General features: G+C 43.7%; 1 protein-coding gene across 1 annotated transcript; it reads right to left on the bottom strand.

Annotated features, from left to right (window-relative positions):
* Positions 1–24,689, bottom strand: LOC143135280 (sorting nexin-25-like). Its single transcript, XM_076295990.1, has 19 exons — positions 23,842–24,689; positions 23,081–23,165; positions 20,922–21,138; positions 18,980–19,152; positions 17,474–17,660; positions 14,841–14,911; positions 13,013–13,191; positions 11,893–12,024; positions 9,112–9,396; positions 8,301–8,459; positions 7,455–7,586; positions 7,132–7,272; positions 6,680–6,793; positions 6,343–6,504; positions 5,608–5,725; positions 5,295–5,361; positions 4,223–4,404; positions 2,327–2,427; positions 1–960 (listed from the first exon to the last, which is right to left on the bottom strand). The coding sequence occupies exons 1-19, from the start codon at positions 24,169–24,171 to the stop codon at positions 850–852; spliced, it is 2,946 nt and encodes a 981-aa protein (XP_076152105.1). The 5' UTR covers positions 24,172–24,689; the 3' UTR covers positions 1–849.
* Between the last annotated feature and the right edge of the window lie 428 nt (positions 24,690–25,117).

Below are 25,117 nucleotides of genomic sequence, written 5' to 3'. Positions count from 1 at the left end.
TATTTTATTTGGAATTTATTTCAAGTTTTTGTATAAAATAAATCTCTGCCTCTACACATCACAGTGATGCATCAAGACATACAAAATAATAACGTAAAAGAATGCTTTAAGTCACCTCTTTGAGTCCAAAATGTAAATTTTTTTCAAACAATTATACAGAATAAATACATTATACCTTCCAAGGAGGTTTCATGCAACATCCTCAAATTAGTTTTAAAATGAAACAATAAACTGAACAAGTGGTACAGGTTATCTGTGCACATACAAAAGCAGAAACATTAGAAAAAAGGAGGGAAAACAATATGTAAAACATGACAATAAGACAGTAGGACCTGCTTCCTGTAAGGACTAGAAGAAAGGGCACATACCCAGCATTTAAAAATAATTCACTCAAAACAATTCATGTTGCCCAACAGTGAACGGTGATCCAAACCGTAAAAGATTCAAAGACAGGGCTTCACCCACTGGGGTAGGCTATGGGCTAAGGGGCGAGGCGCTGCGCTGCGTCTGGCCAAAAGCCAGTCAGCTAAACAAAACAAAACAAAGTGAACACCTGTGCAGGAAAGTGCATGCCCTCAGTCCATCTAGCTTTGCATGACTGCCAACATTTAGCAGCCTTGCAACGCTTTTTTCTTTTGAAAAAAAATATTATTCAGTATAAGCGTTTGATTTGGTTATTATTTATGCATGTGTAGTTTGAAGTGCATTAGTGTGATCAGAAAGGTGAGAGGTGAGCTGCCACTCTGTGCATTTCTTTTTGAATGTGTACGTGGGGTGGGGTGGAGTTTGGGTCGGTCTGTGATTGTGTGCAGTGATTAAAAGAATCTGTTTGTGATAAGTTGGTGACAACTAGGAGAGTTTTGTTATCGTTTTCTCGGTGAAGAGTGAATCGGATCCAATCTGGTCCATTTCAGCAGACAGCTCAGGACAGAGCTCTCTTAGCAGCATTTCCATAAGGATCTAGAAACAAACACACACACAACTTAAAGTCCTCAATTCTCAATTCAGTTCTAAATTCAAACAAAAAGTTGTTGATATGCATGCTCAAAAGGCATTCAGATGACACCCCTCCCTTCCATGCATCTGAAGCTACATGTTGATTGGCTGGAATGGCTGAATGACATTTCCTGTTTCCCAGATTTTCTTTCTTTTCTTTTTTTTTGCACTGAATGGCCAGCTAGAGGAACATGAGAAGATTGTTTTTCTTTCGGCAGTGTAAACACAGCAGATATCACTGGTCAACTCATTTGTTAAGTTTGTAGGGAGCCAGAGCTGAAGGACAGAATGATTAAAAGCACATAGATTTTGTGTGACCGAGATCCTTCTTAATGAAATTAATGATATTTCTTTGTATACTGACATAGTTCATACTGCTAATATCCCATGCTGCAAATACTGCAGTCCCACAAGTTGTCATTAGATGGTAGTGTGGAACATTCCATTTACTTTTGACCTCAACAACCAATACAGCAATTCAAACATCATCATCATGTTAGAAATGTTAGTAAAAGCTTTTAATATTTAAGGGGAAAACACTCTATGCTCAATCTTTGACCCCATTGCTACCTGAAACACAATTTGGAACAGGCACAATATAACCAATTACACAAACATCCACATTTATCTCAATCCAAAATGACCAACCAGTCAAAATATCTGTTAAGATAATTTAAATAGCAGAGAATGTCTAATAAGGGGACAACTTTCACTCTCGGGAAACTGGTTGCAGTTACACTCTGGTTCCCATGTGGGGGTGCTCCCGGGCGAGTGCAGAATGAATGGAGGTCTATGGAGCTGTACCAAAGTCCTTTTAGGCAAGTCCCTCCACTCGGCGGCCATATTGTAACGCTTTTTGGGCACTCATCGGGCATCTATTTCGGCAGAAATGCGCGTGCGCAAGGCTTCATGACACCAATCTTGCTCCAGCAGCGAGATCACATGATTGGCACGATGTCTTCACAACACACCACATTATTGGCTCAATGTATTCACAACACAGCACATGATTGGCTCAATGTATTCACAACACAGCACATGATTGGCTCAATGTATTCACAACACAGCACATGATTGGCTCAATGAATTCACATGTCAACGTTTTGCCGCGGAAGGGGTGTGATATGTGTAGACAACTGCCATATTGGCGTTACAAACTAACCCCATGCATTTCTATGGAGGATTTTTTGAGTGCTGTGTCCCCTCATTAGAAATCCTCTGGCTCTAGTCATAGTCACCAATACTGTTAGAGAAAACTATCCTTAAATATAGTACAGATAAAGCAAAAATATACTAGAACAGATAAACAAAATAATCAATAACTGCTTACATAAATTAGGTGTCGGTTAGCATTGACCTCCTGTAGGGCATTGAAGACACGAATGACCCCAAAGCGGGCATTTTGTTGCCCCACTAGGTTCTGTAGGGCATCTGAGGAGAGACCATAGACGTATTAAAACATACTGCTTTTTTTGGACAAATGGCAGACACTGGCTATTCACTATTAAACTGATGAAAGTGTAAACTTTATGAAAGACCACAAGTTTCTTACAAAAGCCTATACAAGGCTCTAACATGTAAGGGATAATGTATAGAACGCCTGTCATTATTGGGAAAATAAGTCTCGACAGGGCGAACCGGACCCCGACGCGCCAGCGGAGGGGTCTTGCTTTGCCCTGAAGGGACTTATTTTCCCAATAATGACCGGCGTTCTATACATTATCCCGCTTATGATAGGACTACTTGCCAACACGACAAAATAAACTCCACGATATGTCTCTTTACATTAATTGTTATCGTTTCGTTGTAGCTTTTGCTGAGAAACAAATAGTTCGCAAAACACACTCAACTTGAATCAAACATTCTTTAGAACACAGCTGATCAACCGTCTGCCTTCACTTTTGAATGAAAATCCGTTGCCATTGACAGCGGTTATTATTTAGAGGTCCTTAGACGAAAATAATGACCGGTAGAACTTTGGGAAATCCCATTCAATGGAGTCAATGTCAATGGAGCATTCTACTTGCATTGTGAAGAGCCGTATAATAAACAGTGTAAATACACAATAAAGACTTTTTTGAGTCAACAATTCTTAGGATGTTCAGTCTTACAACAGTTCTCTCCTAAAAGACAAGACCTACAGTAGCAAGCAGCGGCTTTCCTAAAGCAATGTAAGTAGCTGCTATGAATTATTCAAGGTATTGGATCAATTCAGGTTGAATAGACTGAAATGTTTCTGTTAACGGTAGTTGCAGTGATATATGTTGTTGTCAGAACTGAGGTTTCTGAGTGTGTGTGTGTTTGTGTTTGCATGGATATCTGTTAGGAAGAGGTGGCCTGGCAACAAGCTCGAACTAAGTCTAGGGAAATTAGATGTGCTGCCCAGACCAGAGTCCCTAACCTAAGTGTGTGCAATGGTGGGGCAGTCAGTGTGTACGAACTAATAGGAGATGAAATGCAAGAGGACACCAGCTTAACTCCAAGTCCTGGACCAGCCCGCGCATTGCCTTCTCTAGGCGACCAGCCCATACGTAATTCCTAATTCCAAGAATGTTCATAGAAAAAAAGTGTGGAAAACCCCAACACAAAGACAAAACAACGAAAATGTGTCCAAACACAAAATATATCCAATGGAAGAAAGGGAATATTCATCAAAAGGGTCCAGGTGCTGGTAGGCCCCAAGCAGGCCTTTCCTCATGCCAAACTGAGTTCCCTCCATTAAAGCCGCTTCATGGCTTTTATTGCTAGCTCACAGCTACCAGGTCAAAGAAACAAACTGGTGCCCCCTTGAGGATGAGATGTGTTTGTGAAAGTGTGCTGTCTCACAAAGTGCAAATCACAGGCAGCACATCGTAACAATATCTGTGTCTCACTCAGTGTTTTGTTTTAATTAGTGAGTTATGAATCTGTGGTAAGCAATCATTATAAACACAGACAGACACACACACACACACACACACACACACACACACACACACACACACACTGTATGAAGGGAGCCATGAGTAATCCAATGCAAGTTTGATTAACCTGTGGGGTTAACTAAAGTAATAGGATTTCAGAAATGACGCAAACTCTACATCTGGTCTAAGTGACTGAACACTTCTTTTAGACATTTAGAATCTACTGAATATTCCACGAGTGGAGTGCTCTACTCATGCAGAAAACACCTTTCAGGCACAATAAGGTACTTGTTTTGCATGCCAGGTTGTATTTTTCCATGTACCTGGAACACTTTCTAGAAGTTTCTTCTGAGCTCGCTCTCTGGTCTCCTGCCTCTCCACCTCTGTCCTCGCGTTACAGAGGAGAGCACGTGTTCCGTCAGGCCAAAAGGTGTCTCGAAATATGCTAATGTAGTAAGCGATCATCGGCTCCCCAAAGATCCAGCTCACTGTGTCGCAAATCTGCCTATAAATCCAATCAGAAAACAAAGGCAGTTTGAGGAAGCACACAAGTGTATCCATTTTTTACTTTGAAATCAGTTAAAGGGACTCTGATGACATTCCTCAGTGACTAATGGTGGCAGCACAAAACCATCATCTTCAGTAGTCTGACATTTTTCTCTCTCTCTCTCTGTTATTTACACATTGAACAGCATAGCTCTGAGTAAAATATGTCCACTGTTCAGTGGACCACAAGAACTCATTGTGTCATCAGCCCATTGTGCACATGATTTCAGCAACTGGGAAGTGAGACCAATTTGATGACGTCCTGAGCATCCAGTGAGAACACACACACAACTGTACTAACTCCAACAAACTAATGTCTTTTTAAGAAATTCATCAACAAAATTTAACATAAATATGAAAGACCAATAGCACAAAAAGTCACAGGTATACAGACACTGTATGAATAAGTTTATATTTTTGACCTTTGCAATGAATTGTAACGAGAGTAGCTGTGACAACATTAACTTAGTTATGAATAAGCGTAGTGACCCAACAGAATCTAGATTCTTTGAACAGCTGCTGGGGAAACACAGGTGACACTGGAACACTCACTCTCTGAGGCAGGCTGGCCCAAATGTTTAATCTAATTCTACTATGTCTTCCTCACAATGGTGCTCTCTCTCTCTCTGTGTGTGTGTGTGTGTGTGTGTGTGTGTGTGTGTGTGTGTGTGTGTGTGTGTGTCTCAACACAATGAAGTGCCATTGGACATTTATCTAATTCATGTGGATGAAGACACTAGGATAGTTAGAGTGTTGCAGATGGCATCTGCTTAGCTGTTTGTGATCACTGTGGACATTGAAAGAAAGAGAGAGAGACTATGGACGGATAAAATCTTCAACAACACTCACTTGTTTATGGTGCGTCCGAATGTGACCTGGACCAGTGAGATCAGAGTCTTCCTCACCCATTTAAACACTACAGGAAGAAGCCAGGCGCACGCACACACACACAGACACGCATACACACACACACTGTGTTACCCACATTCAAATAGATAGATTATAGAGCTATTACATACTAAAACCCTGCAGAAACAAGCAGGATGCCACAAATAGACAGAACCGATATAGCAAGCCAACTGTGGATAGTCAGTTATATGTTCTTTAATAAGGTTCTGAATGGAACCATGAGCTATCACAGTACACACAGCAGTATACTTACTGCCCCTGAGCTCAAAGATCTCTCCTATCAGCATGAAGGAGGGCTCGGCCAGTAGATCCCTCCTGCCCTCCACCTCCTCACCATAGTCGGACAGGTCACTGTCGTCATCACCATCATCCTGGCAAGCCACAAGCATTGAGTAAGCACAGCAGTGTGTGTGTGTGTTTGTGTGTGTATATGTCTGATTATGTGATGTGTGCACATGGTCATCAGAAACTGTGTTATATATACAATGTTCATACAGTAAATGATTGGTGTGTGCCTTATTTTTGATTTGAGTTGTCTGCATGTAGCGGTATTTGTCAGGGAAAGAGAGTGTGCGTAACAGTGCTTATGGGATATTGCAACATTATCACAAATGTTGGTCTATTGGCATATCTTTGCAATGTTAAACTGGAAGAGATTTTGTGTAAATACAACAACATACACAACTGTGTGCGTCCATGAAAGCATGAAGAGAGAGTGAGCGACAGAGACGGAGAATCAGTGAGCGTGTGTGTGTTTGGTGTGTGTGTGTGTGTGTGTGTGTGTGTAACAGTGTGAGGGACATAGACAGAAGAAGAATCAGTGTGTGTGTGTGTGTGTGTAACAGTGTGTGTGGGACATAGACAGAAGAAGAATCAGTGAGCGTGTGTGTGTTTGGTGTGTGTGTGTGTGAGTGTGTAACAGTGTGTGAGGGACAGAGACAGAAAGAGAATCAGTGAGTGTTTGGGTATTTGTATTTGTATCCTTCACCTCCTGGTGCGAGAAGAAGTCTCCAGGCAGTCTCTCTAGTAACGAGGCAAGGGTGAAGTTGGACTTCTTGTGTGTGTCGATCACTTTCAGGTGCTCAGGGGACGGGCTAAGGAACGCATATAGGGCCTCACTCTGACACAGACACTCGTCCGACAGCATTTTCTAAACACACACACACACACACACACACAGTTACAGAACATACACAGACACATGTGAAATGCACACGTGCACACAGACATTTTGAATTTGGTTTAACATCAAGTGTGTGAAAGCTAATAGCATTGAGGTTTTTTTTACTGGTTTGATTTGAAAAGCATGGCCTATTGTCGGATACCTGCAGGAAGTTGTTGAGCTGGTTTTTAGATTTCTCCAGAAACTTCTGGTCTATGGACTTAAACGGAAGCTTACTGACCGAGGGGAGCTGTACCTTCTTCAGCACAGGGAAACACTTCAACAGAGAGAAGAGACAGAGTAAGAGGCACACACACAATTATTTACACACACACACACACACACACACACACAGAAATATAAACACAAAGATGTGCGAATTAGCACCTGATGATCTATACCCTGCTGACACAATAGTGTTCCCAGTTGAAAATATACTGCAATCATTTCATAGTATCCTGTAAACATTACAATCATATTTTAATATGTTTTATCAAATATATACCTTAGAAAATCATAGCTGATTCCCATGCACACCTTAACGCAGTAAAACCCCTTCAGAGAGAGAGGGGGGGAGGGGGTTGGGGGAGAGTGAGTGTGTTTGCGTGTGTGTACCTCTGTGAGTTTCCTGTGTAGTATCTGGAACTCGCTGAGCTTGCGTGAAACAGCCCAGCGGCTGTGTGTGGAGTCGTCTGCATGTGGCAAACTCACACAGATGTAGAAACAAGCCGTGTGCTCACCGTTCTCCTCTACAGCCTGAGAGAGAGAGATTGAAATTGAGAGAGAGAGAGAGAGAGAGAGAGAGAGAGAGAGAGAGGGAACAGGAGAAGAGGGTTTTACCTGACATGACCCAACATGAATGTACAAATGCACTACAGTGCAAAATATAATACTGTATGCCTAACATGTCCTAGCTACACACAAACACACACCATTACCTCTCCACCAGTGACCGAGGCTCTCCACATGCCCAGGTTGGTGCACCACCAGTCAGTGCGCGAGATGTGTACCTGGAGGTCAGAATGCTCCTTCTCCATGGTGCTGATCTCATCCATCAGCTTGCATACAATCTACACATGTGCACACACACACACACACACACACACACACACAAACACAAACACACACACAGTTAATGCATAACACACACAGACATCGGTAACACATGAGATGTGTAGCTAAGTCTGCTAGCCCCGCCACCATTATGCTGTTGTAGCAGAAAGCAATATAAAGCAACAGAGTGTAAAAGTGACAGATCATCAGCCACAGAGGAATCAGTTCTACTCCCACGTCCTAGGACACACACACACACACACACACACACAAACACACACACACACACACACAGTGGTCCCCTCTTAAACTCACACTCTCCCCTGCACGGCTACATCACTCAAGCCCTGGTGTAGATTGATTGATTAATTGATTGATTGCACTTTATTAATCCCCAAGGGGGAAATTCTTTTGCTTCCTGGCAACCACAAACAACAACATACATCAGTAGGACAGTTGACACTTAAGATGTACTGTATATTGTTGTGTGTGGTTGCCAGGTCAGAATAGAGGAGTGCCTAGCCTCCAGCCTCTCATTCTGTGCATGGAGGACCAGTCACTGCGCAGTGATTTAAAAGTCCAGTGGCTACACTGTGTCAGTTAGATAGAATGATTTCCTCGTTGTTGTGCTACTGTGCCAATCAATATGCCTTTTGTCATTTGTATTATAGACTTCTAAGTAGTCAAACAAATGTGGAAAGTACTGCATAAGTGCGCGATCATGAGCGTGCCTTTTTGTCGGGTTTGGGGGAGTTCTGGATGGAGCCCAGGGCCTGGCGCTTGTACTCCAGCCGGTCGGTGATCTGGCGAAGGCGCGTGGCAGCGTGGCTCGCCTGCTCGTTAATGCCCACGCTGTCCAACGACGTGTTGCTACCCGACAAGGACTGGCACTGTGGGAGGAGGGACAGACAGAGGGGAAAGAGACAGAACGAATGGAACGGAACGGAACGGAACAAAAGGGTTACAGTCAGGTTCCACGCTTGTATTTTTGGACAGGGATAGACTTTGTGTCACTTAGCAGAGCAATTACAGGAATAGCAAGGATCAATATTTGCAGGCCTTAATTAGTGACTTGATTTAGCTAATGGAATGCTTACTCCACTGTGGCGTTCACAAAGAGAATAGGATGGTGACCTCCTGGTTTTGACCTTATTAGATTCCCCACAATGTTGTGATTTTATTGCTCACTTAGAACTGAGTTTTCCAATTATAAATAATGATGACAACAGTTCTTACACTCACCAAATCAAAGGACTTAAAATCATCAATAGTTTCAGTGCTTATGTGAGTTCTTACTTTCTTGTGGCCACACCTGTATGTTATTCTGCAACAAACCTTTTTGGATATCCTGATCCTGATGCTTGGTTCTGTTTATAATTTTTTCCCCCTAAACTCTTAAAATTATGATCTAACAAAGAACTGTTGACCAGATAATGTGCATGACATCTATCTACAAGTCCATATGTACTGTATTCCATTGTGCTGGACACATGCCCAGGGTGACCGGTGTTTGTGAGTGTCTGACGCTCTAATGCCACTCACCATGTCCTCCTTGTCGTCGTGCGGTGGCACAGGTGTGGCGGCGCGGTCACGCTGCCCCTGCCGGTGGATGAGACGCTCGTAGAGATCGCTCACCAGGAAGGAGGGGTAGTAGCGCTCCCTCATGCTCTCGTAGACCTCCGCCTGCAGCCGCACAAACACCTCGGTGCCCGTGTCCCCCACCAGCGCCTGCTGGATCTCCCGCAGCAGGGCGCGCTCCACCGGGATCTCCCGGCTCTCCACAAAGAAGTTCTGGTAGATCTCCCCCACCAGGTACGGAACCTCATTCTGAAGCCAGATGTGCAGGATTAGATGCGTATTCGACCAGAAACAACACCACATTGCATTTATATAGACCCTTTCAACAAGAAAAACAAAAACAATGCTTGAACGTTCTATTTTGTTGCCAATCTACTTCCGAGAAGGGTCTGTCTGCGTCCTGCAAGACGGAGGCGCAACTTGTAGTAGGCGTAACCTGTGGGGCCAACTATGATGCTGATAATGGAACTCTCTTGAAAGGGTCTATAGACCCTTTCAACAAGGTAAACAAAAACAATGCTTGAACGTTCTATTTGGTTCCCAATCTACTTCCTCTGTATTAAGATAACATATGGAATGTTAAAACGGAAGCCTTGTGGGGCCAACTATGATGCTGATAGTGGAACTCTCTTGAAAGGGTCTATAGTCAAGTCAAGTCAGATTTATTTATAAAGCGCATTTAACATGCACATAGTGCAATCCAAAGTGCTCCACAAACAAGACACATAACAACAAGACACAAGATGCCGGATGGAGCGGCGTAGTCGCCAGCGTACCCATGACATCAAGACAAGACATTTAAAAAATAACAAATACAAAAAAATGCCGGACGGAGCGGCGTAGTCGCCAGCGTACCCGTGACACCAAGACATACAAGACAGACAACAAAACAAATAAACAAATAAAAAAAGAAAATATATTTTAAAAGGGGAAAAAGTGATGTTAAAATTAGTCCAATTTCCAAACCAGCTGAAAATGTCCAAGGGCAATGATGATCCGTGAAAACTGTGCACAGAGCTGTGTCTTCACAACCGATGCAATGCCAACAAAGTTCTTTAGCAACTGACCAACCCGGTGAATTCACTGGCAGTCTGGAGATAACGTTAACGTTAGAAGCTAGGCCTGCTAGACTGCAGTCTGGAGATGATGGAAGCACAGTCCAAAGTACTGAGCGATCGTGTAGATCTTTTATACAATATATCTTTTATCTTTCTATAGCACTTTTCAAGTCACTCAAAGCACTTAGGGGAGCTACCTGGGTGATGCATGATGGCCATTATACACCAAAACACTCACCACACACCAGCTTGAGGAGTGTGAGGAAATGAATGAATGAATTAGTATGAGTATGCCAATTACTAATTGAAGAGGCCAGATTGGGAATGAGCCAGGCTGGGAAACTGGGCAACCCCCTACTCTTTGTAATAAGTGTCAAAGGATCTTTAATAACCACGATGAGTCCGAACAGGTTAACGTCTCACCCAAAGCACAGTATCTCCTACAGAACAGTGTCCTCATCACTGCATTAGGAATTGAGTCTTTGGCCCAAGAGGATATTATACATCTACTAGTAGCCTCCCAGCAACACTACTCCCAGCAGCAACCTAGTTTTCCCCCAGAGGTCAGGTCTCCCATCCAAGTACTTCTACTAACCAAGCAACCTGCTTAGCTTCACTAATTCAGCAGAGACTGGGTATCCATCCACTGGCTGCTAGCTGTACATACTGTAGACACGGACATACATTACATGTCTATATTCCACATGCCTCCATAACCTAGAACACACACAGACACACACACACACACACACCACAAAAATAACAACATTTGCTCAACAGCTTGCTGTTTTTGAAGATTGCCAGAAAACATGAGTAAAGCATTGTATTGTATCATCTTCAGGCTCCGATTACAAACAATGAATGGCCATACCAGTACTCAACTGTTGAACTAGTTCTGCTATTTAGCAAATTAATATCTATATCTAGCCTGACGTTGTCATATTCAAATTCTAGTCAGAATATGAGTCTGATACTGCTCCATTGGGATGTGATTATGGGGCATGTTTCAAATGATACAGGGGTTCTTCTCCACAAATTCCTCCTTCTCCACAAATGGCTTAACATTGTTTTCTGGTTATTGCACTGTCAATATCTTGTACAACTGACATGAAAGCAAAGTCTAAATGTCTACCTTTTAGCAACAGAGTTTTTGTTAGGAAGAACCGGGAAGAAACACTTTTTTATTAAATGTCACTTACAAAGACATTGTAGCATACTAAAAGCTAATATTTTGTCACTAGCAACCTACATCTGCCCTCTGTCAAACACAGTTGCATTTTTTAGCTCTGAACAAAACCGTTCAGGAGTTCTGGTCCGGACCGTGACTCCAAACAGCTCTGGTTCGGGCATAGTTGCTCCACAGCGGAATAAGTCCAGACCGAACTTCCCGACCTCTAATGTTGTGGGCAGGGCTAAGTTCGGCTGGCATCCAGGCTAATCTACATCAGGTAAGTTAAGCAGAATTGGGCTGATGGAATATTTTCATGTCCCTGCTGTAATTCCCCTGATGCCCTCACTGCAATGACTCATTACCCTTTATTGGCTGACTCCACCAGCTCCCAAGGCTACCAACCAGTTCTGCTACACACAGACTATACTAGACACTCATTATTCTATCAGATAAACTGATAAAAATGCTGTAATTTCCAGTAATGCCCTCACTGAAGTTCCTCATTCAGCCCTCTACCTTATTGGCAGTCTTCAGGGTCTCCACCAGCTCCCAGAATTTAATGACGGCTGCCTTATCCACTCGTGCCATGTAGACCCGGAAGTATTCGCGGCGTGTTGGGTTGGACATGATCTCCTCAAACTGCAGGATCTGGGCACATGGACAGGCCGGTGTTAGTGCAGACACACACACACACACACACACACACACACACACACACACACACTGGGCAGTTCAGTATGATGAGTCAATGGCACATGAAAAGGTCCTGTTCATTTAGCAGGAGAAAGAAATGGGTGTGGTGTCAATACCCTCTTCTTACAAGCCTCCAACATTAATTACAAGCAGAACCTATAAACTATAAAACAGTGACCTTTACCAAAGACTGTGAAGATCCATTAGAGTGTGTGTGTGTGTGTGTGTGTGTATGTGTGTGTGTATGTGTGTTATGTGAGCTCAAAATGAATGTCAGTGACTGCTCCCTTGCAGTTCTCAAGTTAATATACAACACATACCCTCTGTGCCTTGTGTGAGCCGTCAATCTGTGTGCCTGTTGTCTGAACAGCTAAGTCCAAATTATGTGGGCAATAACCGCCTGACAGGAAACCCATAGTAATGCAACAACCTGCCCTAACCTTCATGGTTCACTTTGTTTTGAATGAAGATCTACATGTGATGCATGTTTGTACTTCACAGTGTACAGGATTACTGCACGTTTGAACTTAACTACTTGTCTAAGTTATGGATAGGAGGTGACCGGACATAACTGGAGTGTCAGGAGAAGGTCTAACTCAATGAAGCTTAGGTTACTTGCATGTCATATAGACACAGGCAGCATGTCTCCACAGCTCAAGGCATTTTGGTTTTTTCCTACAGGGGTGACCTTGACTCTCTCTCCACACCACCCCTGGCTCTGTAGCAAAGGGCTCTGACTCAGGCCTATGAGTGTAGACTAAACTAGCTACTACCCTGGAGCCTGGGCCAGGGCCCTCCTGCTGCTCTTTGCTGTGTGCCGATGGAGCTGAGCGCCCAAACCAGCCGGCCCCTCTACCAACCCACCCCCCACCCCGTGCCCCCCTCACCCTGCCCCCCTCACCCTGCCCCTCTCACCCTGCCCCCCTCACCCTGCCCCTCTCACCCTGGGAGTCTGGGCCCCCTCGGCCCCGTCAGTGGCCCCGTCCTCCTGCTGCTCGTAGCTGGGCCCCCCCAGGAGCCAGATGCGTTTCTCACACTGCCTCTTGGCCACGGTCAGCTGGTTGATGTAGCGCTTCATGTTCCGCGCCCGCAGCAGGTTCGTCTTCATGGCCTTGTCCTTGCCTTTGTATAAGTATAAGTATAAGTGTGTGTGAGAAAGTATACATCACACACTCAAGCAACATTAATCAACCCTTGCACATGAAGTAGGCTAATACATTTTCTTCAAGGCACCCAAAAACATGCATAAAAAATGTATAACAGGAATATTCTCAACTATGTAATGCTACGCATATAACATCTATGCATAACAGGCATTCCATTTTTTGTCACAACAGAAATCACTGACTGCACCTTGAATCTATATAGTAAGTATAAGTATATATACTCTTTTGATCCCGTGAGGGAAATTTGGCCTCTGCATTTAACCCAGTCCGTGAATTAGTGAAACACACTCAGCACACAGTGAACACATAGTGAAGTGAAGCACACACTACTCCCGGCGCAGTGAGCTGCCTGCAACCACAGCGGCGCTCGGGGAGCAGTGAGGGGTTAGGTGCCTTGCTCAAGGGCACTTCAGCCGTTCCTACTGGTCAGGGTTCAAACCAGCAACCCTCCGGTTACAAGTCTGAAGCGCTAACCAGTAGGCCACGGCTGCCCCAAATTGTTGTCTGCAGGCAGGAGAGAGAGGGATACAAAAGGAATGAAGAAAAAAAGAAAATAAATATTTTAAATAAATTAAAAGATAGACAAGAGGGACAGGGTAGAAAGAAAGACATTTGTTTATCTACATGCTCATATAACTCAATAACTCAAAAGTGTAATTTAACAATTTAACTGATGCCAATAACTCTAGGCAGCACCGTATGTCTAACTGGTACTGGTTAATCAAGCATGAAATAATTCTCTTTTTCTCTCATACACAGAGAGAGAGGGGGGGGGGGGTGAAAGAAACAGAGAGAAAAGGAAAGAGAGAGAAAGGAGGGAGAAAGAAAGAGAGAGATATATCTTTGATTCCCTCAGGTCTATGTGAGAGATTGCATCATCTTTCATTCTGTTATATTGCGGGTGACACAGAGCGCTGTCCCCTGTGGCAGAGAGCAGAGGGACCTGGTGAACAGAACAGAGAGGAGGGGCAGCCTGTCCATCAGCCCTGCTGCCCCCTCTGGCATCTCGCACACCCCCCACCCCACTGCACCCCATTACACAGTTATAGCCCTCACCACTCCTCTGGCACAAAGCTGTGACTGGAATGCCAAGCATCATGTCAAAATCACAACAATATATAGACACACACACATACACACACACACAGATACACAAACACCTACACACAAACATAAATATTATACATGATAGCAGACAAATTATCACACACAGACACACACACACACACACACACACACACACACACTGATACACAAACACCTACACACAAACATAAATATTATACATGATAGCACACAAATTATCACACACAGACACACACACACACACAGACACACACACACATCAATAGTATCTGAGGCTCAATAGCATGTAATTCAAAAATGACCAGTGTGTTGTTACTTTTACATGAATCTACAGCAGACTGGTGAGCTAGGACTTTCCCAGAATTCCCAGCATTCTTGACCCAATGCTCCAGAATGAAGACTGGGAATAGATCATGAATCTGTGCAGATGAACGTCATAAAGAGGCCAGTGCAGTGATCGATGGTGAGGCACCAGTGGAGGAGTGGGGGGAGGGGGAGCTGGAGGGGAGTCAGACCCACCTTTCTGCTTCTTCATCTGGGGCAGACTGCTCAGTGTGGTGGCCTGGATGATCTCCACCACTATTTGGTACCTGTGCGAGAGAGAGAGTTACCCAATCAAATGAGTCCATGGGAGTCAATCTTCAGCTGCAACTATCCTATCACAAACAGGCTACACGTCTTCCTTATTCCATTTGGCCAGAGACTAACCTTTACATAACCTACTAATATCCACCCACATTCATCTGACATGCTCTCCGCCCTAACAAAGCTCCTGAAGAGTTATTTAACATCTTATGGGATCAGTTGTTTTTGTTTCTGGAGCCTTGCGAGCTCATAAACAAACTCTTTGTATGTGTGTGTGTGTGTGTGCGGAGAAGAGGAGCAGTTACTCCCGGGGATGCTCCGAGAGGCACACTGTCGTCATGGTGAAAGGCCCCCAGCCTATTATCATGCAAGTGTGGTTTGCAGCGACCAAACCCAAGTTTATAAGTGACACTTCTCTTTTACTCTGGCTTTGTCGCTCCCTCCAACATGAGGATTTCTTTTGGCTGCTAGCGTCGGGGAGGATGCGCCTATTAAAAACGTCTGTGACTAATTGTGATTTCAGGCGTCGCGACTCAGGCTAATCCCCTTTGCTTGTAAATCCTGAGGCTTGGGACACTGCAACCCCCCCCCCCCTTCACCTCCCTAGTATTGAATCTGCCATCTGAATCGTGTTCGCATTTTAATACTTATCTGTGTTGTTGATGAAGACCAGGGTAATGTTTCTGCCATTAGTTTCGAGTCAGATAAAGAGAGTGATAACTCAGTTTATCCAGCTACTAGATTTTTTAAATTCACTCTTTTCGTTCAGTTAGGTAGTCAGAAAAGGAGATCACAGACAAACTTACTATTTTGTTTCTCAACTTAATCATCTATGTATTAATGTTTAAGAGTGGTTGTCGTCATGGTGATGTACCTACACTAATTTTCATCCACTTTAATTAAGTGTTGTTCCCCTCAATGTACAGTTCTCTGTTTCAGATCATTCTGCACCCACCATGCATCAAAGATGTTTTTGATTTAATTTGGGCCGAAATCCTGCAGCTCCGGCTGATCTTCTCGAGACCCAAATCAGCTGCTGTACAGCTGCACTGCAGACAGAGACCCAGACAGCAGGTGGGGCTAGAAGGCTTCCCTGACTAGGCAGATCACTCGGGCTACGACACGCTAAACAACAATTCACTGCAAGGTTTATCTCCTTCTGTTTACTGCACTGTAGTTACATTTGTATCAAAAAGGTGCAGTTTGAATGTAACGGTCCCACTCACCACAGAGCTAGTGTAACACTCATCCTTGCACTCTGAAATCCAACCAGGCCATTTCATTTTTGGGGATGTTTGAATCATACAGGCACTACATACTCAATTGTCAAATGAACCAGAGAGACTTTCTAAGTCAGCGATGTGTTTTGCTTGAGTAATAAGCTTGCATGCTTGTGACTGGAGGGGAATTACATTTTGGGCAGATGGAAGCTTGATTCGGTTATGCCCTGGCTCTGCCTGATGTTTCTACAAGCTTGCAGGACTAAGAGGCTGGAGAGAGGCAGACAATGAGCAGCTACTGTGTGTAAAATATTTCACATTCTTCTTAACAACCCCATTGAAGTCAGACCCAGTCCCACTGAAGAGCTATCATGAATAAGGTAAAGTAAGCACTGTCTGACAGCAGCTCTGACAGACACTGAGCGCAGCTCTGACAGACACTGAGAGCTGGTGCTGCTAATGGGCTGAGCTCCAGACTGCAGCCAGACACGCACTGAGAGTATAGGTGACAGCTCAGTCTTAATACACAAAATACACAAGCTTTAATCAATGAAAGTGCTGCTACAGACAAGTCTCCCCCCTATGCTAATGGAGATGAGTCCTCACTGTGTACAATTCTGGTTGAAGACCACAGCCTTCCTCACCACACACAGTGGAACACAGACCAATCTCACAAAACAGGGAAAGGTGTCCAATTACCAGTCCAATTACTGAGACTAACGCCAGGCAGACACCATACATTTTTTTGTGTTTTTTTTCAGCTGCATACGATGGTATGTGGTACGCTGTATGTGTGACTGTGTCTATGTCTGTGTTTGCTGTGCTCACACTGTACATTTGACTGCTCACACTGTGAGAGCATCCAACAAAAATGTCTGACATGCCACATTGGATCAGATTGGAGCTGGAACATTCATTGTTACATTTTCAGCCATTGATAGCCTGCTCAAGCTACTCAACAAATTGAACTTCAATTTGGCCCGAGTTAAATAAAATCATGTTAAAATCGTGTCAAAATCACAGTGTCTGTTTGGCTTAAGGAAACAGAGCAAAACAGTCCAGGGCTACATCAGGGGCACCATGTGTGTCAGAATGTGGGGCCTCACAGATGCGTGTGTGTATATGTGTGTGTGTCTGCAGGTAGTGGAGGTGTGGACAGGGGAAGCGAGTGGTAGTGTGACAGATGTGTGTGTGTGTGTGTGTGTGTGTGTGTGTGTGTGTGTGTGTGCAGGTAGTGGAGGTGTGGACAGGGGAAGCGAGTGGTAGTGTGACAGATGTGTGTGTGTGTGTGTGTGTGTGTGTGTGTCTGCAGGTAGTGGAGGTGTGAACAGGGGAGGTGAGGCTGACCTGAGCTGCTGCAGGAAGTCGACGTCGGAGCTGCTGCTGATGAGCTTGATGAACTCCTCGTAGGAGGGCGCGTAGGTGTAGGCCTTCCGGTGGTGCTCCATTAGCTGCTCGCGCTGCTCCAGCCGGGACAGCAGCGTCCGGTTGATGTAGTCTGGGTCACTGAACACCTCCACCAGAGGCCTCAGCACTGAAAACACACACGCACGCACGCATGCACGCACGCACAGGCACAGGCACACACAGATGGAAATATGTAAATAAATGAAAGGAACTTTCCCACGTAGGTCAACAAATACAGACAAAACAGAACTTTAATTACCAGCAAGTACCACTAATTCAGACCAATATAAAAGGGCTGGGAGCTCTAGAATAAAAGACATCTGTGCAAACTGTAAATTGGTGCAGCAGTGTCCCCAGGATGATACTGTAAGTGCTTGTCAGGGGTGGCTCCTCTGGTGAGATGCGCTCTGGAATCTAATTATGCCCGTCTCGTCTGCCCGAGAGGTGTCTGAGGTCCAGTCCGCCCTCATCAATCTCAGACATCTCAGCTGTCAATCACTGGTGCCAAGCCACAGAGACCAACACAGGTAGACTCTCCTCCTCTCCTTCGTCCTTTCACTCCTCCTCTATGTCTCTCTCTCTCACCTCTCATCCTGTCTATCCGTCTTTCTGTAATCGCTTTTTTCTCCCCCTTTCCCTTCCCCTTCTCCTTCTCTCTCCACCTAGGTTCCCCCCGCTCTAGAGTCTCTCTTTCTCTTAATCTCTATGTGTCTGGGTCGCTGTCTTGGAGGAGATCCACTTAATCTCCATGAAATCCACACTCTTAAACACTTCCCCTGATTAATGAGGGAGCAGGAAATGGCTGTGCAGAATTACACCGTCGACTGATCATTCCACCTGATTGGCACATTCATTAGCACGGTCCCTGAGCTACTGAAGTGAGTTCACTCTCTGCAGCACTCTCCTGCTTGCAAGGTCATTCTTGTTTGGATGTTGGGACATGAGTCACGTTCCAGTGTAGAGTCTGCAACTCCCGACACCTGAACTGTGACACACTCAGAGAGCATTACCACAGCATGCACATGTACTTGCAACTGTAACAAGGATAAGCAGGAAGCTGATGCAACACCACAACATGTGATGACTTCCATAATCAGCAAGGCTTGAAAAAAGCCTCATTTGCAGCATTTAATATTCTCATGATTAATTCTCATGATTCTCATAAATCTCAATTCTCAACACAAATTTAGGAGCCATGTTGTCTGAAGAGATATTGTTGGTGATCAGTGACCTCCACAGGCAAAGTGTTTTATCACCTTTAGCCCTGCTGGCACAGTTAGTGAGGACTATCTAAATTGTAACAAATGCAGTCAAAGGCCTCACTCTCTGTTTCTTTAAGCAACACATGCTGTTTGCAAACAAACTCCTTTTTTGCTGGCCATCAGCTAGTACAGGAGTTGTACAGGAGAGCTACAGGAGTGGCCCTGCCGGACAACACCAGCTCACCTTTGACGGCGATGACCTCGGAGAGCACCAGGCGCAGCGTGGGGGAGCGGGCGTGGCGAGCGGGCAGCAGGCTGAGCAGCAGCAGGCGGGCACAGCAGCGCAGGAAGCGCAGCTCCTCCTGCCGACTGCGCAGACACGGGTGCAGGGCAAAGGGCTTGGGGAAGTCCTCCAGACTGGAAGAGAGGGAAGAGGGGGGAAAGAGAGGAGATGAGAGAACAGCCAGAGACCAACCGGTGGACAGAGGAAGAAAGGGTGTGAGACAGGAAGTGGGAGATGAACATGATGGAGTGATGAAAGGTGGGGTTGAGAGATGGCAAAGAGAGTTCATATGACAGAAACAGTCTTGAGCTACTTTAATGAGTGATTTGACATGACCGGTTTGTCTTCAATTTTGTTTAACTATTTTATCTAATAATCAAAAACAAGTGTGACGATGTGATCCACACTGCACTATTAATTTAATTATATTCAGTTATTCTAGTTCTGGTGGTGGCAATTCGTAGAGCTCTATACTTTAGTCCGAAATATTTTCATTACATAGTATTTGTTTTGCTTAAGTAGGAGAAGGAAGGTGCCGCACACTCCGAGTAAATGAAAAAAATGTTTAATAGGCGATTCTGATGAAGGCCTCGTAGGCCGAAACGTTGTCGCCTATTAAACGTTTTCTTCATTTACTCGGAGTGTGCGGCACCTTCCTTCTCCTACTTCAGTTATACACACCGGTAGCCAGCACCTCATCTTGGTGTGCGTTACATCTCTCCTCCATAGTATTTGTTTTGAACATTTAAAGAGGAAACCCTCTAGGGACAGATTGAAAGGGTCTATATGTCTTTGCTTTGGTATTGCCTTGTTTTCACAGTAACCTTGGGTTCTGTTCCATTTGTTCATGTATGATTACCTTTCTTGTATTTGATTAGAGTTGCAAATGTTACATGGTGGGGCATGTTATGCGTTTCCCAATAAGCGGGAATAATTGGCTACCCTGGCTGACAATTGCACCTGGTCTGAATCCCCTTGGCAGGAGAATATGGATGCTCCTCTGTTGCGTGCGAGTGGTTTTTGTCTGTAGTGGCAAAAACTTTGTTTGTTTGTCCCTATGACACTTCTAATTGTTCGTCTCACCACTTCTAGGGAATACCGGTGCTTGGGTTTCTTGACACGTAAAAAGATTGTCCGACCAACGTCGTCCGGGAACTGATGGTATTTATTTGTTGTAAAAGTGAAAAAGAACTTAAAACATAAAGTATAGTCTCTATTGTCTGGTTGAGCTGAGCTGAGCTGAGTTCATTCCGCGTGTTCGCCTTGCTCCTGTCACGCTCACGTTGAGTTGATGTTGACGCAGTTGACGGTTAATGATAGTTGGCTCAAGCACCAAAAGCCCTCCTGTGGCCTTGGCTTGACACCCCTTTTATCGTTGCACCCCCACACCTCTAGAGGAAAGGTAAACTCAAAAACATTAAAACGTTCTAAATCAAATGTTGAAGGGAAATTGAATTAATAACTATTTATACATTAACTAAAACTGAAAATATGAATATGGCTCCTACATTGTCTGTGGCTGCCTCGAGCTGTTAGGCTTACTGCAGTGTTTCAGTCCGCTGTGCGACTCACCGTGTTTTCTTTATCTGTTTAGTTAAGTTGTTTATTATGTTTGTTTGTCCTTAATTGAAATTATTTGTCCTCATTCTCCTTGGTTTTAGGACATAGGTTCAAATAATAATAAAAAATAATAATAATAATAAATAAAAAAAATATATATATATATAGCCCCCACTTTTGTTGTCAAAGTCTATGTTTGATTTTCTCAGACCAAGAGGCTTCCTATCAATACAGAATATGGAAATGACAATACCTCTTCTAGAATTTGACAGGCATGACAATTGATCCACATTGATTTTCTAACACTTTATCTCTTTCCCAAACAGCCACCTATGGACCCCACCTGGTGCTGGCTGCTTTGAGGTCGCAGAAGTGGGCGTGGAGGGTCTTGACCGTGCCGTTGCACACCAGGTCCACCACGTCTATGTCTGCTAGGCGTCCTCTTAGCTGCCTGATCACCTCCCAGAAGTCCTCTGACAGCATCTGGTACAGCTGGCCCTCATCACGACTCAGACGACCATACCACGACTGCACGTAGTCCCTGTAGCTGTAGTCAAACACTGGGAGGGTGGTGGTGGAGAGGGTGATGAATGGTGTTTTGTGAGGGAGAAAGAGAGACGTCACTGAACATGTCACCATCACAAATATTTGAACAATCCTAAAAACGCACAACTAATGTTTTTACTCATGGTTAAAAAATGATTGTTTATTTTATATTTTTCTTTGACATCATATGAATTAACATAGGTTAAAATGATAAGAGAAGACGGCATAGCTGTTCATCTTCTAAGCTGATATTGCTATAATGCCCTACTGTTTAGGTTATTATGCTTTCTCTTAAGTTCTTTCTCAATTCATGTTTAGGAGCTTGTCACAAAGTGCAAGTGCTCTGCCCAGGGTTGTGAGCTGTTATTGAATCAGAGCAGAGACTTGGCCAGGTTTCCAGCTGATTCAAAGACGCTATTACACTAAACAGGGTTTCATCAGAGAAGGGCAAATCACAACAGAAATGCTGAGTAGGCAGCCCATTGCCACGAGTGAGAATTAGAATGCATTCTAATTATGTAAGTCTAACTGACCATTTAAAGCTATGTGGTGATCCCCCCCACCCCCCACCAAAAAAAAAGATCTTGACATTGCCAGCCTTGTTAAATCATTTGTAGAAATTCAATCAGAGTGTGTTACATATAACTCTGGTCATTACCACTCAAATATGTAATGAGAGAAGCATGGCATCTTTGCTATTTTCTCATACTGTGCTTCATGCTAACTCTTTAGCAAAACATCTTATTCAATTTCAATCAAAGAGGAACTGTGAACACACAGGAGTCGCTGTAATGGACTTTTTGCAACCCTTTTTATCACCATTGACAGTCATCAAGAGTCTGGTGAGTATGAAGGGAATGGTTTTGCCCCTGTGCAAGTCGAATCAGTATTTCTCAGCTCTGGTCATGAAAGGGTCAAGTCAACTTGCTTTGATGGTGCTAATGTCAGCAATTAGTAGGCTAAGTTTGACACTTCACCAAACACAATCAGAACCTTTGCTATGTTAGCTGAAGCATAAACAAGACTAACATTTAGGCTTATTTGAGGCTACACTGCCAAACACACTTCACTTATCTTCACTTCAGTAGAGCAACAGACACCATTACCCCAGACACACTCTTCACTGAAAGTTTCACCATCTGAAACATCATTAGTCATCTGAACAGATAATATCAAAAGACGTGGGGAAGTGGCATATTTTGTTTCTCATGGCTGGGTAAGCTTACACTCATTGCTGATGCTCATAACGTTAATATAATGTAATATAATATAAAGTAATGATATGATACTTTGAGTGGTCACATGCAGACCTAATTCAAACTGAATGTAATGCAACCCTACTGAATAATAACTCAGAGGAACACTAGCACAGAGATCAATTAAATCATCTTTTTATTCTGTCATCATGTCACGCGACAATGAATGTGAGGTATGGGAATTAGCCACCTGACTGCACAGTTCTGTAGACTTGCCAAACATCAAGTCCTTCCAAACACAGCAGATCAGCCAAAATATTGCGTGAAATGTCTGCCCGTCACATGTACTCCATAATCTAAGATATCTGTAACTAATCTGTATGATTTTTCTCCATTCTCTGTCTTCCATCTCAACTCCTACCTCTGTGGAAAGATTAAGGCATGAGGCAAAAGACATCAAGAGAGGAAAGAAAGATGAGTCTGCCACAATTACATGCAGGTCAGTCTGCACAGGTATGTAAAAAAATGGGCTCACATCTAACACAGGATTCAGTTCAATAGTCAAATATCACTCACTCAGATGGTAAACCATAGAAAGGGATTAGGGCAGGAGAGAAAACAACAAAATCAACAGCATGTCATTTTTAGCATCATCAGTACATTGTGACTTGGGCTGTCTGCAAGAGGGACATTTTTGTAAGTACACTGTTTATACTTGCTAAACATCCGAAAAGAAATGTTACTGGTAGCTTACACTGACCTTCTTTAAGTACCTTGTCCACATTGTGCGACACCACTACTCGTCGCATCTGCGATGATTCAGACAGTGGCAAAGAGGACCCATTCTGCCAAAAAACGTGATCAATATTCATTTCATAAAACAGTAGGACTGTACAACCTACAACCACTGCCTACCACAACAGCACTGTACTCTACCTCTACCTCGCTCTCATTCAACCACCCACCACACCCTGACTCCATCCCTGCTGTGGACCACATCTGATATCCAACATCTCAACAGTCCATCTCTCCTGACTGATCAGTATTGAAGTTATAACACACAGCATCGGCTGTAATGCAGCACTGTTCATGAATTTGTGAATAGTATAACACGAAAATCAATCTGTATGTAGACTACAATTAAATTGTAGGTCCTCCTCTGTAAAATCATTGCTTCCAAAACAGAGGAATTAGGTTTACTGTAAACAAACATCCTAGGCTAATCAGGCTAAATTGTGCAACTTTTTGCAAATTAAGTAAATAGGCCTAGTTCATAATGTTCAAATGATCATGTCAACGTGAGACTGGATGTAAAGTACTTGAAAAATAGCCTTTCAACATTAATTGCTAGCATGAACTAAACAATTACCTAATAAACATATTGAGATGATAAGGGATAGGCCTACATAATTTGCAAAAAAAAACCATTGTATTGTAAAACCAAGGATAGCACCCACTTTGCTTGCTGTTAATGTACTGCCCACTAGGAGTATCGCGAATTCCATTGCAGTGACCACTTACCAGTATTTTGTTAAAGAAGTCCAGCAAGTACGGTGTGTGTGTTGAGGTGTCAAAGTTTATGAACTTTATGGGACTCTCCTGTGAGAGGAACCCAAAGCATCCAAAGACAAAACAAAGCAAAACAAATGACACATAGAGACAAATCTGAAGAACAAATGAGGTCACGGTGAGCTCCCCACTGGCAAGCTGAAACGATACAAGCGTGACAAATCCAATACCGATAAATAACATAAAACGTTGGAAAGTAAAGCACGCATATTCCACTTCGGCAGGCATTGAGGCATCTTTGAGATCGCTCTGCTTGTCGATACTACCGACGCCAACATGCATTCTGTTTGAAATAACATTTCCCTCGCCACTAGAACTCTACCTGATGGATTCTTTCATGCTACCAATGAAACGTTAACTCTTTGCACTAGAAGATTAAGCTAAGTAGCCTAGGCACGACGAGGTTGTTTGTCTCGTTTGCTATGATGACAGGACATTTAAAGTGAAACAGTTAATGAAAAGTTTTAGTTCTCGCAATCATGCCGTCGTCAAACAAAACATAAAAGGTTCGCCGAGTTAGACATCACACTAATCCATCGTTAGCCATCTCTTTGCTGATAGTAATGGCTAGATAACACCTGAACCGAAATGACCCACTCCTGTAACGGTTATAACGTAACATTAGAGTGTATCCGCTCAGCAAAAAGACTACAGTATTCTAATTCAATTAACGTTTAAGTTATCCTTGATGTGTTCTCTCTGCGTATTGCTTCGCTGTCACGCTTAAATGAAATGTGGAGAGTGACAGACGGATAATCTCATGGTCCCGGAGTTTCCTGTCTGGTTTTCAAGTACAGCCGATTGAGCAGACCGAGAGGAAACAAACCACCAGCAGAGTGTGCACGCATGGGCTTGGGCTACTGGATGAGAAGATAGATACGTCAGGCGCGCACCAGATGGGTCAGATGCCCCCTCCTCTTATCAAACCACAGCGCAAATCGGGTTGGAATCTGATTGTGGGTGTGGGATGGAGTGCCAAAATATTTTATCTCTATCGACATTTTCAGATAAATGAAAAAAGTCATTGTGCGTTTGTGACTGACGTGTTTTGTGAGTTGCCTGTATCGATAGCTCTTTTTATGTGTGTCGAAGATTAAGAGGCTGGCAGAGAAAATCATAGCGTCAGGAAGATATATTTCCCTCCCAAGAAACTCTTCTTTTAAAAAAAAAATATGTCCATCATTATTCTAAAATGTTGTTAAATCTTTAGGATCCCTTTGTAACGGCT

The sequence above is a fragment of the Alosa pseudoharengus genome, unplaced genomic scaffold (assembly GCF_046254945.1).
Source record: "Alosa pseudoharengus isolate Yale_2024_CS ecotype anadromous, Long Island Sound unplaced genomic scaffold, YU_APseudo_1.1 YU_APseudo_1.1_scf_2, whole genome shotgun sequence".
Classification (NCBI taxonomy): Eukaryota; Metazoa; Chordata; class Actinopteri; order Clupeiformes; family Clupeidae; genus Alosa; species Alosa pseudoharengus.
This window is presented reverse-complemented; position numbering and strand designations above follow the sequence as displayed.

Excerpts from the sequence above, each read along its gene's own strand:
- LOC143135280 (XM_076295990.1), bottom strand. The coding sequence starts at position 24,171 with ATGCATGTTGGCGTCGGTAGTATCGACAAGCAGAGCGATCTCAAAGAT. Across the intron at positions 5,726-6,342 it reads ACTTCTTCTCGCACCAGGAG|GATGATGGTGATGACGACAG; the intron begins GTGAAGGATACA and ends GTGGCTTGCCAG. Across the intron at positions 2,428-4,222 it reads ACTTCTAGAAAGTGTTCCAG|ATGCCCTACAGAACCTAGTG; the intron begins GTACATGGAAAA and ends GTCTCTCCTCAG.